This window comes from Cynocephalus volans, chromosome 1, assembly GCF_027409185.1.
Source record: "Cynocephalus volans isolate mCynVol1 chromosome 1, mCynVol1.pri, whole genome shotgun sequence".
Taxonomy (NCBI): domain Eukaryota; kingdom Metazoa; phylum Chordata; class Mammalia; order Dermoptera; family Cynocephalidae; genus Cynocephalus; species Cynocephalus volans.
Genome location: NC_084460.1, coordinates 82,836,790 through 82,854,038, shown reverse-complemented (window position 1 = coordinate 82,854,038; position 17,249 = coordinate 82,836,790). Strand labels below are relative to the sequence as shown.

At 37.7% G+C, this 17,249-nt stretch overlaps 1 protein-coding gene across 1 annotated transcript in view; it reads right to left on the bottom strand.

The window, feature by feature from the left end:
• Window positions 1-863: 863 nt before the first annotated feature.
• Window positions 864-17,249, bottom strand: part of LEKR1 (leucine, glutamate and lysine rich 1) — a 190,207-nt gene continuing 173,821 nt past the window's right edge. Inside the window, exons 9-11 of the mRNA XM_063096049.1 lie at window positions 17,058-17,222; window positions 14,106-14,405; window positions 864-1,280 (exon numbers count right to left, since the gene is read on the bottom strand). Of these exons, the coding sequence (XP_062952119.1) occupies window positions 864-1,280; window positions 14,106-14,405; window positions 17,058-17,222 (882 nt within the window). The remainder of the gene's footprint in view (window positions 1,281-14,105; window positions 14,406-17,057; window positions 17,223-17,249) is intronic.

Here is a 17,249-nt window from a genome sequence, read left to right as displayed (position 1 = left end):
CGTGTCTTCACTGAACTGTCTTAAATTAGTTCTTTTATTAATGGCTCGAGAATACAAGTTCAAATCAAAACCTAACTCCAAGTACCGAAAAGCATTCAATGTAGAAAATCCCTACCAAGTAATATTTTTCATGGTCAGGATTTCTGTTTTCTAAATAATCTTTATAATTTGTGGAGTAAATTCCTTGAACTGGAGTTACCATCCCTTTTTCTAGAAGGCCCCCAGCCTCTCAGGAAAGATTGTCTTCCTGAAGGTCATCTGTCATTCCTTCTGACCTAGCCTGAAGAGAAATCAGATTAGCCATTTAGATTGCAAGGTAAGGAAAAGAAATTTTTGAGGATGGTGATGAGTTCTGTGAATGTCTGAAATAAGCATTTTAGAAATTACCTAACTGAGGAGTAAAGTACTTCCTTTTCCTATTAGGAATACTTGTTACGTCTATTTAACCCATTCAGCTCAACAAACAAATGAACCAACACCAACAAAACCAATATGATCTATTTTTGGGGGGGAAATAAATCTGTTTGTAATGGTGCAAAAAAATAGAAAAGATGCTATGATCTCTAAAAGGGCATAGTCGTAGATCACTTCTATACATATATAATACATGAGTACAGAACTTGCCCTCTGAATACCAACTTCATTATCTGCTGCAATTTCAAAGGCCTTTTTGAAAATTGTGAAGGAAAATATGGCCTCACAATTTTCCAGCTTTTTACATTCTTTTGTTGGATATCTCCAGAGACATGCATTCCTGATCTGTGAAAATAATTTTCTCTGTGTCATGCTCAGTTCCAGTAAGCCTCTGGCTCTCTATGCAAGAGCATGCACACTGTATGGAGCTGCTCCTGACTCTGCATCAATCACTGCTGGCTCAGCCTCCTCCGCAGAATGGCAGCCAGTCTCTGTCTGGTCTCATTTACTGAAGATGCTTGACCCCTGGGAGGGCGTGGCTGGGGGAGAACAGGCATACCTGAGCTGCTGGCCCTCTTGGGCTTATCTGAAGTAGGGGGAGCAGTGGGTTTTGACCCTCCGTGCAGGCTGGGGATCTTGATTCCTTTTTCAGCAGAGTTCAGTCTCGCAAGGCTTCTCTCTCCAGGATGACTGACCACTGCAGCAGAGGAGGTTAGGCTGCCCTTGCTGAGGGAACATGGTGACAAGGGTAAACTTCTGTTGAGCTTCCTGAGCTCCAGGAGCTGTTCTCTGGCTTGACTCAAAGCCTCCGTCAGTTCAAAGCGTTCTTCACACTCTCTACGCACTGTTTCCTGAAGAAAAGTGTTCTGAAAAGAGAGAGGGGAAAAAAGTCACCCTAGCTTTAAACAGTGTACATAAGTGGATAGTTATTGGCAATACAAATTGAGGACTAAACTGGAAATCAGAGGTGTATATTCTTTGACTGTCTCTATGACACTCTACCACGTGGGGCAGACAAGTCAAAAACACAGTTTGTGAAGCTGGAGAGAACTTTCAGAGAGCATTTGGTTCAATCCTTGCAGTTTGCAGATGAGAAACCAAGAACCAAAGAGATAGAGTGACTGTCCAGAGTCACTCAGATGGTAGTGGTGGGCTGTGCTAGAACCCAGGACTTTGAATTCCCACTTCAGTAGTTTTCAACCTCTCTTCCTCATGTCTCAGACAATATGTCCTGCACAGGTGATGTCTAAGAGTTAATATCTGTGGAGATATTAAACATGTTATTTTATAGTGAAGGTACACTGCAATACATACGACAAACAGGTAAAATCACTTGAATTATAATATTAAAATAATAACAAAATATATCAGCTATGGCATTTAAACAATAAAATTAGTTGCTTATATGATGCTTTCTCAATGGAACTTAAATATGCTGGTCATTTGCCATTCTGTAAAATAATATCCCAAAATAAAGAATATCTTCTGTTTTTAATTCCTTTCAGTGATCATTTATCAAGTTACTAGAAGCTGTGGTGTCTACAGTCCCTGCCCTCAAGAAGTTTGCAGGCTCGTAAATTTGAGCAGAACTGCTTTTTATATCCCTAATAGAATCTGGACCCAAGGGTGGAAACTATGGGGTTTAAGATAAGGAAGCACTTTTTAATAGTCAGAGCTGTCTGGAGAACACCCCAAAGGGCTGAATCTCACTTGGCAGGGATGCACTGAAGCAAATTAAGCTTCAAATGTGTGACTGAACTAGAGATCATTAAGGTCCCTTCAAATTCTGAGATGCTACATTTTTCATCTATGAAAACCTTTCATCTATTGAGTTCATCAAAATTATTTCAAGGCCTGTGGTAAGAATTAGGTCTTGGATCTCCCCAGTGTTCTCACATTCATGTCTACAGGATGTCAAAAAAGAGGTTGAAAAGTAAACAGTTCAAAGTGGTATCCTAATAAGGAAACACAATTAAAATAATTGTGCTATAAGATTAATAAATTCAAAACAAATTTCCATCAGGTTAGCTTGTTTGTAAAAACAGCCAAGGCATTCCCAAGTGTGACCCTTTGTGGAAAAATCCTCCTTAAGGGTTTACTGACTAACTACTGTCAGTGGAACTAAATAACAAAGCATCAGGGAAAGTAGCATTTTCCTGTATCTGAGTTTCTTGTGATTATGGACAAAATTCTATTCAATTCCAAATTTGGTAATCAAAATTGAAGAATATGGAGCAATTCCAGATTAACTAGTTGCACAGTAATTTTCTATAAAATCAGCCACATGTCTGGGTCAAACAAAGTATTATCATTTACATATATTATTTACATACATACGTGATCCACACTCACATATTTAAAAAAAAAATCATAGGTTAATTGCTTGCTTCTAGTTATTTTTACTTTTAATTTTGGGGAGGAATTGGAGACCAAGGATTGGATGTGTGCCTTCATTGCCTGGTCACCTGGTTCTCATTAACACTACCTGAAACACTTGTCAAAAAGGTGGGGTGTGGGAGGGGTAGAGAGGAAGATTAATAAGGTGTTATATTAGGTGTCATCTCATTTACTGCTCCCAACAAATATATTTGACAACAAAAGGCACTGAAGCTCAGACTGGTTATGTAACTTGCTGAGAGCAGCCCAACTGTGAAGGGTCAGAGCCCTGCCTGCCTCCAAAGCCCAGCTTCATGCTGCCTATGCCTAAATTTGTTGTCTATTTCATTGTATCAGGCATGTAGCGGCCATTTGTTCCTAGGGCATTGAAACAACAACAAATAGTAAGACATTTTCATCTCATTTTGCCCAAGTTATCTAAACTCTATTAATCTAAACTTTCTTTTAAAAGAAAAAAAAAAAGCACAATGCATTATGTTTCTTGTCTACTAGTAAACTGTCAAAATGTGTTGAAGTGATTAGGTTTAAGTAGCTTTCAATAAATTAATATAAAAGTACCCTTGATTGAGAAAGCTATGAGAAAGATGTAATTTTATTTGAATATATAAAATTAAAAAATGGATAGCAATGAACAATGAGGTTAACGAATTGGTGACATGATAATAGGTATGACAATATGGGAGGATAAAGTGATAGGGGATGTGCTGACAAGAGCTCTCACTAAAACGAAAATAAAATTGAATTGATTTACTAAAATTAAATTCAAGTCTCAAAGGGAAGGAATAGTGCTCTACAGAAAACATACATAAAGCAAGTCACTGAAAAGCTATTTCAGACAAGAGACATTCCACTAAGGGAGGATATAAAAAGGTGGAGTGAACCAAAGACATCCCCACAACAAGTGCAATGGGAGCAAAGTGCCAGTGGACTGCAGGTTGAATCTTACACCCATGCTTCATACCCAGTGAGGTCTGGGCCAGTCATGGAACGATCAGATCACACAGTTTCCACCAACCCTCACTAGATACATTCCAGAGTGAGTGGATGGCGTTAGCTGGGTGGGGGAAGGGCTGCTGACTTCTCGGTCTGGGACCCACTGTTCCAGAACTCATTCTTCCTCAAAGCTATTTAGCTTTCAGGACAAAGGATTAATTCTCTTTCTTCTGTTATTTCCCCAAACAGAAGAACCTCTGGACTAAAAACAGTATCCAAAGTTGCTACTTCTATTTTTGTCTGTGCCAAAACACTATGAAATCTTAGGCAAATCTCATAATATCTTCCTATCTTCTGTCACCATTATCTCCTACTCTAAAAGTGAGATTATAACTCAGTTTTGTCCAAAAGGCAGTTCAGATGTTATAATTTATTCAAACATGGGGTGAAAAAAATGGAAATAGAACACATGCAGTTTAGGTGATTGCTATTTCAGGGTGGAGTGCAACAGGGCATGACAAGAGGACATGTGGATGTGGCTACAGTCAGTAGACACATCAGTGGAAAATTCCATCATACGTGAAAAGAATCATCCACTTGTGGTTAGATTGTTTTCAGCAATTTAGGCAAGAGGAAGGTTGGGTTGTTGCAGAATTTTAATATGTGTTTTCACTGAACAACACAGAAAAATGTGTGAGATGGAATATATTTAGTAAGACTGAAAATCATGCATAGCATTCTGTTTTTAGGTAAAAAGGACCTTTGGCCATACTTCAGCATGGTAAAATAGTATCATTGGATTGCAACTAAATGGGAATTCAAAATGAAAAAGGAGGCACAAGCCAAGGGAGGAAGGGGTAGTGGAGTTTTCCAGGCAGAGCGGACAGTGAGCGCAAATGCCTGGCAGCGAGAGAGGGAAAGGCACACCCTGGGACAAAATATGGCTTAGCATGACCCAGGTGCAGGTGCACAGGGAAGGAAAGACCAGGACTGAAGTAGGGAAGAGTGAGCAGATCAGATTTTGGCAACATGCTAGTACTAGAGTTTTGACAATTCTGAAGGCCACATGGAGTCACTGAAAGGTTTATTTCAAGCAGGGGGCTGGCATAGTCAAATCTGCATAAAAGGAATATCCTTTTGCCAGCTCTGTGGCAAATAGCCTGGAGTAGGGCAAGATGGAAGCAGGGAGGACAGTAGGGGTCCAGAGTTTTCAGAGGGGAGTTTCCAATCCCAAGCGCCCGTTGGTTCGGGCGGTCTAGGGGAGGGATTCCTGGATCCTTAGGCTCTGCACGTTAGTGCAAGCTTTATCTGCAGATATTTCTACAACATTTTCATATGAAGGCCACTTTGAATGGGCTTAAAATATGGCTCAGTTGCACTCCCACTGAGTAGGTAAATGTCAAAATGAAAATATAAATTAGCTCACCATCTGTTTGAAATTTCTAATATTAAAAAGTGGCCAATTTCCCCCACTCTTACTGATGTAAGAGTGGTTTATTTTTATGTTTGTTTTCATTTTTATTCTTAAAGACAGCTGGTTTGCTTTCAATTCCAAAAACAGTGGAAGAAGTAAGAGAAGGCTTTGCTGGATAACTTGATCCCTCTGAAGGTGAGAATCCTGTTTGAGATGGGAATCAGCTATATTTGGCATAATTCGGGGGGAACATGCAGGGAAAGCAAGTCCTCAGTGTAGAATAAGCACAGACGGGTGGCTCTGTTCATGACTTATGCCCAGTGAGATCTGAATCAGTCACAGAATGATCAGGTCACACAGTTTCCACCAACCCTAATATATATATATCCCAGAATGGGTATGTGGTCCACCAGTTGGGTAGGGGACTGAGATGAAAGGAAATTCTGTGGCAAAGGTGAGGAGACTAGAAAGATGTGCCAAGTTCCCATTCAAGGGCTTCTGTTCAACTAATCTATCAGCCCAAAACACTGAAGAAAAGCAGTGGAAATGGCCTTTTGGTAAGATAAAAATGAAAATCTGAATAAATTTCCAGAAAGAAAGTAAGACAAATGTCAGGTAGGCTGTTTTTAAAATTATGTTTCCATGCTTGCAAACATAATAAAAACTAACTATGGCACACATATCAAAACAAAAGTTGTGGAAACAGAGGGCAATACTCAGACTGATAAGCTTCAAGAGCGGGTTTTCGGGATGGGGAAGATAACAGTGTTCAGGATTTACTTTTCTAAGTCAATAATGCAACTTTAATTAAGATTTAATTAGCATTAATTAAACACAATGAAAACAATTTCTCCACATTTCTTCTCATTCTGTCAATTTTCTTGCATCTCCCTTCTGCCCCATTCCCCATGGCTAAGGTTTTCAGGTTCTCAGTTCACCCATTCTCCCTGCCAACCAAGCCTAGAAATAGTCCCTGTCCCCTCAAACCTTTTCTGACCTTTCCCTGCTCTCTGTGGGGCCAGAGTTTACCCCTTAGTCTTTGGAAGAGACACAGATGTTCTAATTTTATTATTCCCAAAGTTGAGAACCACTCACTTGGTAATTTTTACTAGCCAGTACTTTGGTTCTCCATTTTCATAGATGGAATTACCAGAGAAGTATGTGCCACTTACTCAATATTGATTAAATATGCAAATACAGTAAATGCATACCCTAAAACTAAGCAAATCCCTCTTGCAAATAAGCTATTTGTGTTTACAAATGCTATGTATTCCTAAAATTTAATGTTAGAATTTACATAAATCCATCCTTGTCAGATTTATTACTAAACTTTCCTAAATAAATGGGGTTTTGGAAAACACCCCAAAACACCAAAAAGTTTAAAGTCATTCATGATCCCAATATTCTTAAAAAGTGCATAAGAAGTGAAACCTCTGCTTATATCTTCCTACCCTGCAATGTTAACCACTGGTAATATGGTAACCAATGGTAACCACTGGTTTGGAGGCAAATCCTTCTCTGACGTTTTCCAACCATCTCTCCGTGTCTGTAACCTTATAGAGATACATATGTATTCGCCTTTATTGTTTTTTAAACAAAAACAGATCCAAGATACCAAGAGAAGGTCAGGTGAGCCAACATAAACAGTAAAAACAGCTATTGTAATGAAAGCAAATACAGATCTATAGTCTTTCAGCCATACTTTTGACATTCAAAAAGCTCTGAAAATAAAAAAATTGTAACTCATCACATTTGGTGATAAAACCTGACTGGACTGATAGGAAGCTAATTATGGTCTTTATTTATTCCATTTAGCATGAACATTCAGATGTTTTGCTGCACATATATTAATGTCATTGCATGTGGGGGCTGCCCTATATCTGTGCAGATATATGCACTATACTAACTCTGAAATTCAAAATAATTTGAATTCTAAAACATATCTAAGCCCAAAGTTTTCAGATAAGAGATTGTGGACCTGTATAAGTTGCACACTCCTTTTAAAAAAATACTTTCTGTCCTTAGTATCCTTGATAATATTCTCTCCCAGTTTTCTGCCTATCTCACTAGCAGTTCCTTCTCTGTCACCGTTGCTAGCTTCTACTCCTTTTCCCAGACTCTAAAAGTTAGATTGCCTGTTCTCAACCTTCTTCTCTATTATCACATTCCCTGGGTGACCCATTCAGTCCCAAGGCTTAAGTATCAGCTACATAAGGACATCTACAAAACTGGTATCTCCAGCCAGCCTTCCCTGTGGACACAGTGCCTGTTAAACATTTCCATTTGGATATTTAATAGGCATATTAAGATTAACATGTCTCAAATCAAATTATTGATATTCCTCCCTAATTGTATTCCTTTTCCAGCATTTTCCATCTCAGGAAATGATACTTTCACTCACTCAGTTGCTTAGAATTCAAGCTTTAAAGTTATTCCTGACTCCCTTCATGCTTTTACATCAGCAACTCCTGTTGCCTCTCCCTTCAGAATATATCCTGAATCTGGCCGCTTCTCACCTCCTTCACCGCTATGATCACTAATGTTATTCTAGACCTCTTCAAGAGGCTTGTAACACATTTCTTTGCTTTCATTTTTACTCCCTTCAACCTATTTTCTACACAGCAGTCAGAATTATCCTCTAAAGATACGACAGATAATGTCACTCCATTGTTCAAAATTCCCAAGTGGCTTTCCATCACTCTTAGAAAAGAATCCAAAGTCCTTACTGTAGCCTACAAAGACTTCACATAAACTAGTTCCTTCAACCTTGCTTTCTATCACTGTCCTTGCTCACTAAGCTCCAGCAATGCTTGCTGACATCCTTGTGGTTTTTTGGAGGTTCCCAGGATCCTCTGTGCTGCAGGGTCCTTACACTTGTTATTTCCTCTGCTTGGAATGTTCTTTCCCTCACTGCAGGTCTGCTCAAATATTACTCCCTTGGAGAGTTCTTGACCACCCCATTTAATATAGCACCTCTCCTTCGGAAAGTATCCCTTTTACCCTGTTTTATTTTTCTTCTTAGCATCTGTAAAAACAATAACAACAAAAAAACCTTTTTACCTATTAAATGAATGCATAAACAACTGGAGCAGGAGCATAGGTATATACCTAAGCTTGCCTCTGGCATTTTGGGGCTTCATGTAGGAGCTCTCCTTACATTCAGACTTGAAGAATAAATAGAAATGTGCCAGGCTAGAACCTGCTTTGTCTTGTATATTTATTTACTCACTTACTTATTTTATTCCTCAAAATCTTTTTTAAAAACCTCATTAAGGTTCATATTCTGGTATTTATTTGCTTTACTAATAACTTTCCCAGTTTTTTTTTTCTACATTTCTTAACCTTTATCTTTGCCTCTGCTATGTTCTCTGTCAGGTCCTTTTTATACTTTACTCCTTTCCATTATTTTTCATATTTTAAAATTAAAGTAATATATTACACGTAATTAAAAGGTAAAATAACACTATAAAACTTGCAATGAAAAAGTGCTTTCCTTCACACTTGCAAATTCTGCCTCCAGGGAACAATCATTTTCAGACTTTTAAGCTGTTTTGTCTGATATTTACCTCCGTATTTCTAAATAACATCACTATACAGCTATCGCAAGGTTCTTCAATCTTGAAAATCACCTACTGATTTCACAGAATGATAGAAAAGGTTTAGCTCCCTATGCCAATTCCTAACAGATGCTTCTCCTCCTCCCATCCTCACATTATATTTCTATCATAATTTTTAGCTCAATCTTTATTATTCTTTATATGCTTATAGCATATAAATATTATGCACACCTGAGCCATTTGGTGTATTATGACGAGTTCCCGGATAGTTCCCTTCCTTCCATTTTCTCTGTACTCTCTTTCCAGAGCGTCTGCTACTGGGATATTAGCTGTCCTGGACTTATCTTCTAACTTTCTTTCCTTCTCTCCATCTCTTTGTTTTCTTCTTCACTTTCTGGGAGATTGCTCATTTTTATCACCTAACCCAAACATTGATTTGCTTTCTTTCTTTTCTTTCTTTCTTTCTTTCTTTCTTTCTTTCTTTCTTTCTTTCTTTCTTTCTTTCTTTCTTTCTTTCTTTCTTTCTTTCTTTCTTTCTTTCCTCCTTTCTCTCTCCCTCTCTCTCTTTCTTTCTTTCTTTTTAATTTCACCTCTTATATTTTAATACTCATTCTTGGTCTTTTTTCATAGCCTTTTATTCATGTTTAATGGATACAACATCATCTCTTTTCTTTCTAAGGATATTAATTATGTGTTTTTTTCTGAAGCTCTTCTTCATTCCCTGTATTGCTTTATATCTGTTCCTTCTTGAGTTTTTTTTCTTATTTGTTTCTGTTTTCTGTCCTTCATATTAGAGATGTTCATCAAATATTTGATAATCCTTGGCTGTTCATGTTTACAAATGAGCCCCCAAAATGTTACCAGAAGCTCTGTATGCCTGCACAGGGTTTATTGGCTGGTATAATTCTGAGCAGGTAGACTGTACATGGATTTAGTCATTTCACTGGGAAACCCCAACTGTCAGTATCCATAGGTCTTTTCTTTTGAGGCAGCTCATTGCTCCAGAGAGGGCTCTTCCAATTTCCTGGCTATTGATGTATAAGCCTGGTTGCCTGTGTTCTGGGAAGTGAGTGTGCTAAGGGACTAGGAGGTCTTGCCATTTAACAAACAGACTTTTGCTCTAGCTCTTGATTTATCCCGATCTCTGCTGTCTTGCATCCTCAGGTCCAGGACTTCTCTCATTCAGTTATGTTAGTGAGTGACTCTCTGGTATCCTGCTAGGATGGTGAGTAGGGGAGTGGGGATTAGGAAAAACATCTGAGGATCTATTTGCTCCTTTTACAATCTTACAAACTGTCCTGTTTTCAGCTCCACTTTTCTGTCCCTCTTTCAGAGGCATCTTGTGTCTCTAATTCCCGAGCCTCTCTAGTGCTGTGTTACAAATTAGGTTTGCTTCTTTTCAGATAGATCCAACCCCACACCCAACAGGCATTAGGTTTCAATATTCTGCAGTCTGCTAAGACAGTTACCTCTCAGCCACTTGCTTTCCATTTCCCAGCATTTCTTCTACATTTTTTTCATATAGTGTTAACTCCTCTCTCGTACCCTTTGTTCTTAGGGATTTATTCACTTTTCATTAATTTATTGCCATTTTAGCAGCAATGGAATGAAGTAGAGATAAACACATATATTCAACTCTCCGTGTTTTGCCAAAAGCATTATTTTCTATTTTTGAGTATTTTCCTCTTCATTAGATGACTACAGGAACTACAGAATTTAAAACTTCTGCTCTCTTTCCCCCCTTATTTATGGTCTTAAAACAACAAAAATATCAAACTCTCTGTACTTGTTTTCCTTTGGTATATGAGCTGTTTTTTCTAATTTACCACATTCTTCCTCTGGATCACAACCAGGCCCCTAACAGTGGGGCCCCACTGTCTTGATAGGACTCACATGGAACTCGTATGAAGGAAAACTGGCACCAAGATCCATGTGATCCATTTTAACTTGGTTTTAATTATCATGTGCTATTCTCTAACATATTAACTTTCTCTTCTCTTCTCACTCTCTTTTCTTTCTTTCTTTTTCTGATGTTCCAATTTTTTAACACGTGTGTCTTAGCAAGAATTTCCTGGGGCCCCTTGTTCACATTTGCATTTCTAATATGGTTGTAGCTTCCATTTCTCTCTTCTTATTAACCTGCACCCTTTGTTGCTCCACCCCATGACCTTGTCTCTGTGGATGCCCTCCAATAATCCCGCTTCACTTAGGAAGGCCTGTTTTGCCCTTTAGAGGCTTTGGCTTTCCTCCTATCCTTGAGAATTTTCTTTATACAATTAAGAACAAAGTCCACCCACTCTTTGGCTTCTTGAAAGAGAACAGGGCTTTCCTCCCCTTAATTAGCCTCCTTATTAGACTTTTAATTTATCTTCATTCTAGTGGGAATTTGTTCTCCACTTAAATGCAGCTTTATTTCTACGGAATCTGAGAAATTTCAAGTGTCCGGAAGGTATGATCAAAAAAAGTAGTGCTTTCCACTTTACATGCTACAGCCTCCATTCTTTCTGGCTCATAAATCCAATCACTTTTATTGGCTCATTTCCTTTTTTATAAGCATATTCTGGATTTTGGCATGCTTAGCCAGAGAAGCAGCTTTAATTATTTACCCTTCCAGTTCAGTTGTAATACTTAACTTTGAGGTGCAATTTTGATAACTTCTAATGGAAAATCTAGTCTACCCTCCCCCTATCCAAGGAAATTGCACCCCAAGCATATCCTTAATTAGCTTTTCTTTACTTTTGGGATAATTCGTTTCTTCTCTCTAGTAATGATCCATGATTTATGTACCAACACAGTGTCTTATGTCTTTCAAAAGTCCACATTTTAAAAAAAAATAAAACTTCAATCCTAAGTGGTTTCCTTTCACAACTAATGAGCAGGAAAAGCTCCAAATGTAGCTCCTTTTGTCTGATAAAGTAATCCACTCTTCAGGTTTAGTCTACTTTCTCTTACTAAAATCACCTCCATAGGCCCTGTGATGGGAAGCCTTTAAAATGGCCTCCAATTATCCCCACCCTCCTGATATTCACACCTTGTGTAACTGGCTTCACCTAGAGTATGGGTTGGACTTATCAACATAATAAACAGAATGTAATGAATAGACTACAGCAGAAGCAGTGGGATGTCACCTCTGAGATTAGGTTACAAGAAGACTGTGGCTTCTGTCTTGGCACCCTCTCTCTCATTCTCCCTTACTTGCTTGCTCTGAGGGAAGCTAGCTGACACACTGTGAGCCATTCTGTGGAGAGGTCCATGTGACAAGGAACTGAAGGAGGCCTCTGGCCAGCAGCCAGCAAGGCACTGAGGCTCTCAGTCCAACAGCCCATGAGGAAATAAACCCTGCCAGCAACTACATAAGCAAGCCTGGAAGCCAATCCTCCCCCAGTTGAGCCTCCAGATGAGACTTCAGCCCTAGTGGACACCCTGACAAAAGCTCATGAGAGACCCTGAGCCAGAGGCACCCAGCTAAGAAATGCTCAGATTCCTGACCCACAGAAAGTATGAGCTAATAAATGTTTGTCGTTTGACTGCTGAATCAGGGGGTAATCTGTCATGTAGCAATAGATAACTAATATAGGCTCTTATGGCAAATTTTCTGGCTTTTATTCTATGCTTTTTATATAATAAATTTCTGTTTAGGTCATTCTTTCCTCTGGATGTTAATTTAATTACTCATGCAAGGTTTTCTTTAAATTCTGCTTTGAAAGCAGGAGGAGGCAGTTGTCAGTCTTGGCATGACTGTATCCCCAGTACTTACCCAGCACAGTGCCTGGCATCTAGATAGATGAAAATATGTATTTACTGCATTTGACACTTTTGCTTTTTTCTACTTGTCCTAGATTATAAGTTACTTCTCACTTTCTATATTGCTATTTCTTTTGGGACTGAAGAGTTAGAAAACCTGCTAGTCTAGTTGCTTTGAACTTTCTCTCCTTTATTCCATGGTCTCTCCTCTAGAACATCAATAGTGCTGTCTCATTAGAGGCAAATCAACGTCACCTCTCTCCTCCTCAGGGTTTCTCCAGTGGAGCTGAGTCCATTCATGCTCTCCCTTCCCACTCCTCCCTGGACTGATGAAGAGCCTCCCTTTATTGGGGAGTTTGTGTAAGTAGTGTGTTTATTGGGGTGGTTTTGTTTTTGTTTTTGTTTTTTTCATTTTAAAAACAAAAAAACCCAAACAAACAAAAAAATTGAGGCCTGGAGATGTTGAGTACTAAGCCTGAGGTCACTTTATAATCTAGAAGCAGAATCACTAGAACTCAGGTTTCCTGAAAGATGTCATGTTTCATATCACAGAGATTCAAATTTCATTCTTAGTTCCACCATGCTAGATGACTGTATGAAAATTATTCAACCTTCTTCAGCCAGTTCCTCATCAGTTCTTTTTTTTTTCTGGTGGCTTCCCAGTACAGGGATTCAAACTCTTTGCACTTGGTGTTATGATCATCTGTAACATGTAAGTGATTTCTAATTGTCTTAGGCATTATTCTTGATCCAGTGTACTGTTCATTCCATATTTTATCTTAGATTTATAACTTCTTTGTAATAGATTCACTTCATAATGTAACAATGACATAAACTTTCTATTTGGCTGATAATTTAAATATGTCAAGAACATGTTATATTTGTAAATAATCAATATTACTACCAAAACCAACAAAAATATTACTTCTTACTAACATTCAGAATCTCCCTCCATTTGCCTTTGTTTGCTATTAAGTCATAAATGAGATAAAATTTTCTGATGTGATATAATGTTGGTGATTAGAAAGCAGATTAATTGTTCCACTATTTCTAAACTGCTTAGCAGTTCAGAAATAAGACTTTTTTTTGAAAAAAAAAAAAGTTTCAAATCAAAAGAAGTCCACTCTACTTTAAATAAAAACACTGATGAAATAATTATCCATACATAGGAAAGAAGACCAATGCATGTACATTATCTTATAAGTTTAGGTTGACAGAAAGATAAAACCCTAAAGTAAAATTATATTTAAAACATATTGTCCAAACATTTTTTGAAATTAAGTGGCAGGTGCTCTAAAAGTTTTTTCTCGCAAAACTTTAACGTTAAAACAAATAAGACACAAATATATAAAGATTCCTAGTCTTAGAGATTTTAAATAGCCATTTGAAACACAGAACTGGGCACTGAGAAAACTTTAGAGATTATGTAGTTCATGTATTCATCTTACAGAAAAGGAAGCCAGGTCCAGAGAGGTTAAGTGACTGCCTAGCTAAAGACAGAACCAGAAGGTGATCTCAGGTCCCTAACAGTCCACGACTGTTTCCATGACATCGAGCTGCCTTTCATGTTTTTATTTGTTTGTTTGTTTTTTGAAAGAACATATGCTCTTTCACTGACTGCAAAGGTATCACCATGTGATTCTTACCTCTTCCTGGGACTGGTTAAATTGCTGTATCAGCTGCGTTTGTTCCAGCTTTACTCTTTCCAGTTCATCTGACTTTTGTTTCATTTCCTTTCTCAACTCCTCTGAAACTGAATCATTACTGTCAATTTCCTTCTTCAAGCGAGATTCAAATTCTGCAACCAAATTTTTAAGGTTTTCAATTTCTTTTTCTTTTGACTTAGATTCTTCAGTGTGTCGGATATGGGATTCATGGAGTTTTTCCTCAAGAGTGGTTACTTCCAGCCTTAGATCTCTGGTAGTGCCTGCGATTAAGTCAGATACCTGTAAGATAAATCTTGTATTAGTTTGTAGGCAATAGTCTGTAGGTAACCACAACATTCTTATGGTTTTAAAGAGATTTATATTCTAATTAATCAGTGTACTCTTCTGGTCAGATGAATATAAATCTTATGGTATATGCAGGCCTTCAAGATTTTCTTTTTAAAAGTTGAAGATGAAAACTTTTATTTTTCCACCCACTTTAATCACTTGGACACCCTTGTGAATATATAAATCTCTGTGACTAAATTGAGGTACCAAGGATAGCTCAAGTCTTGACAAGTAGATTAGGGACCTGGTGGGACCTAAATAGGTTGTCTTTCAGACCTCAAAATGCCTGATATTTGGGGATGCAGGAAGGAGAGCCCCAGAGTTAGGCTCTACTCATACCCACCAATAAGTTTTCCTTTGACATAATTGTTCTTCCTTCTTGTATATGATGGCTATAGGTATTCCAGGCACTATACACTAGAGCAGCATGCCCAATAGAACTTTCTGTGATGATAGAAACACTCTGCGCTATCCAATGTGGTAGCCACTAGCCACATATGGCTACTGAGAGTGGTGTGCTGGTAAATGTTTAACAAGTGACTCTCAAAAAAAAGAGAGCCAGATTCATATCTAATTTCCATGGTATAAATACTCTTACCATGGCTACCAACACAATATCACTGATCAATGAGTTGGGAAGAGATGCACATGATAGACTCTTGAAAGCCAGTACTATCTATTGAGCACTTGAAATGTGGCTAATGTGACTGAGCAACTGAATTTTAAATTTTATTTAACTTTAATTAATTTAACTGAAATTTAAGTAGCCACATGTGGCTACCATATTGGACAATGCAGTTCTAGAGAACACCAGAATACTTTAAAAATGTACTGCTTCTCAAGGCGGTACCTTGAGATAAATAAATGAGAGAATAACTTGTAGAAGCTTTTTCTCATAACATGTAATCTTTAGAAGGGAAAAGACTGCTTGTCTTCTTTCTCCTTAAAAAACAAAACAAAGAAGAGAAAACAAACAAAGAAGAGCAGAGCTGTTTCTGCTGAAACATATCCTTATTACTTACACTACAGATATTGTCATATTATAAATATTAGCATGACAAGAAACTAGCCCACAAAGAATCTGGAAAACATTCATAAACCAATGTTCCAAAGACTTTATGAAATACTACTGAAAAAGAGTTATGCATCCAAAATTTGTTTCAAATGTTAAATTTACATAAAAAAATAACTTGTGAGAAATTTATTCACCACAATTAGTAACTTTATAAATTAGTATTTCATTAACTTCAATTAATTCAGGAGGGAAGAGGGTCATTGGTAGGTCTGAACAGTGCTTTCCATCAACTAAAGAAGAGATGACACTGAAATAAAGTAGGTTATGCTTGGGAGAGAAAGCTCACATAGTCACAAATATGTTCTGATTTTTTAAAAGGGAGTCAACATTTAAAAATCAGAAATTTCACTTACAAAATCTAGACTTAGGGCTTCTCTTGAGAAACTATACCATCCAGCAAGTTTGGGCCTGCCTGTCTGCATTCTCCTGCTGATGGGATCCTGAGCCACCCAGGACTGCAACAGCAGTCATGAGAAGGGAGGAAGGGAAGCGGAGACTCAGCAGAGTCTGGGGTGCCAGAGGCCAGGAAGCAAGAGGTGAGAACCTGTTTAGGGGAGCTGAGGCTCCAGGCTCACAGCACATGCTCCATTGTCCGAACAGGACTTCACTGTCCTTCACTTACAAAACACAAACTCAAAGATAAAATTGTTAAGAATTTCGAGGCAGCATCTGCAGAGCAGTAGATCCGAGGCACAGGGCCTGTGCTTCTGCACTGGTTGATACTCGTGTAGCTGCTCCTGCCCATTGTTCACAATGAACTACTGAAACGGCTGTACCATATCTCCTATACACAAATGTAGAGGCCATTAGGTATCAACTGATGCTCAATTAACATGGACTCTTAATGAGTTTATTCAAAATATGATTTCCTCACTGGGTCTTGATAATACACACAAACGTACATACAAACATATATGCACACACATACTGTACTCAAGTTCTATAAAAAAGTAAAACTTCAAAAGAACCTTAAATTATATTTAGGATGTGTTGGTTAAGAAATTAGGGAGGTGTGATTACATTTTTAAAATATGAGAGTACTTCAAAAAGTCCATGGAAAGATTTGTATTATCTTTTAATTCTATTTTTCCATGAACTTTTTGAAGTGTCCTGTATTTCTCTTCATTCAAAAATGTTTAGAATTGTAAATATTTGCATCTAAAGGTAATATGCATTAGTTGGGAAATTTTTAATTATGTAAAACTCCTCATTGTCTTTTGATGTTGGGTATTTAAAGTGTTGGAATATCTAGCCATGCTAATTATTCATCATATAATTTATTCTGTTTTAAAAATAACTTTATTTTAGTAGGACAAAAATCCATACATAGCTGGATTGTATGCTTGCATATCTATCTCCGTTATCCATTCTGGAGAAGAGCCAAACCATTTTACCTGTATGGCTAAAACCAAGGCACAATCTACAGGAAAGTTACTGGAGGTGTAAATACTATCATGTTCATAGGAGGAAATAACCAGCATCTGTGATTTTAAACTCATTACATAGTGATGAACTTTATAATTATAGACCTTCATTTGTAGTTCCTCTTGTTCTTTTTTGTACTTTTGGATTATTTCTTGGTGTTTTTCTTTTTCAATATCAAGTTCCAGTTTTGCTTCTTGCTTAAAGAGAAGTGCTTGCTCCTCAAATTCAACTAAATGTTGGGCTCTTTCCTTGGCGAGTTCAGCTTCAATCTAGAAAATAGCATTCAACACAAATAC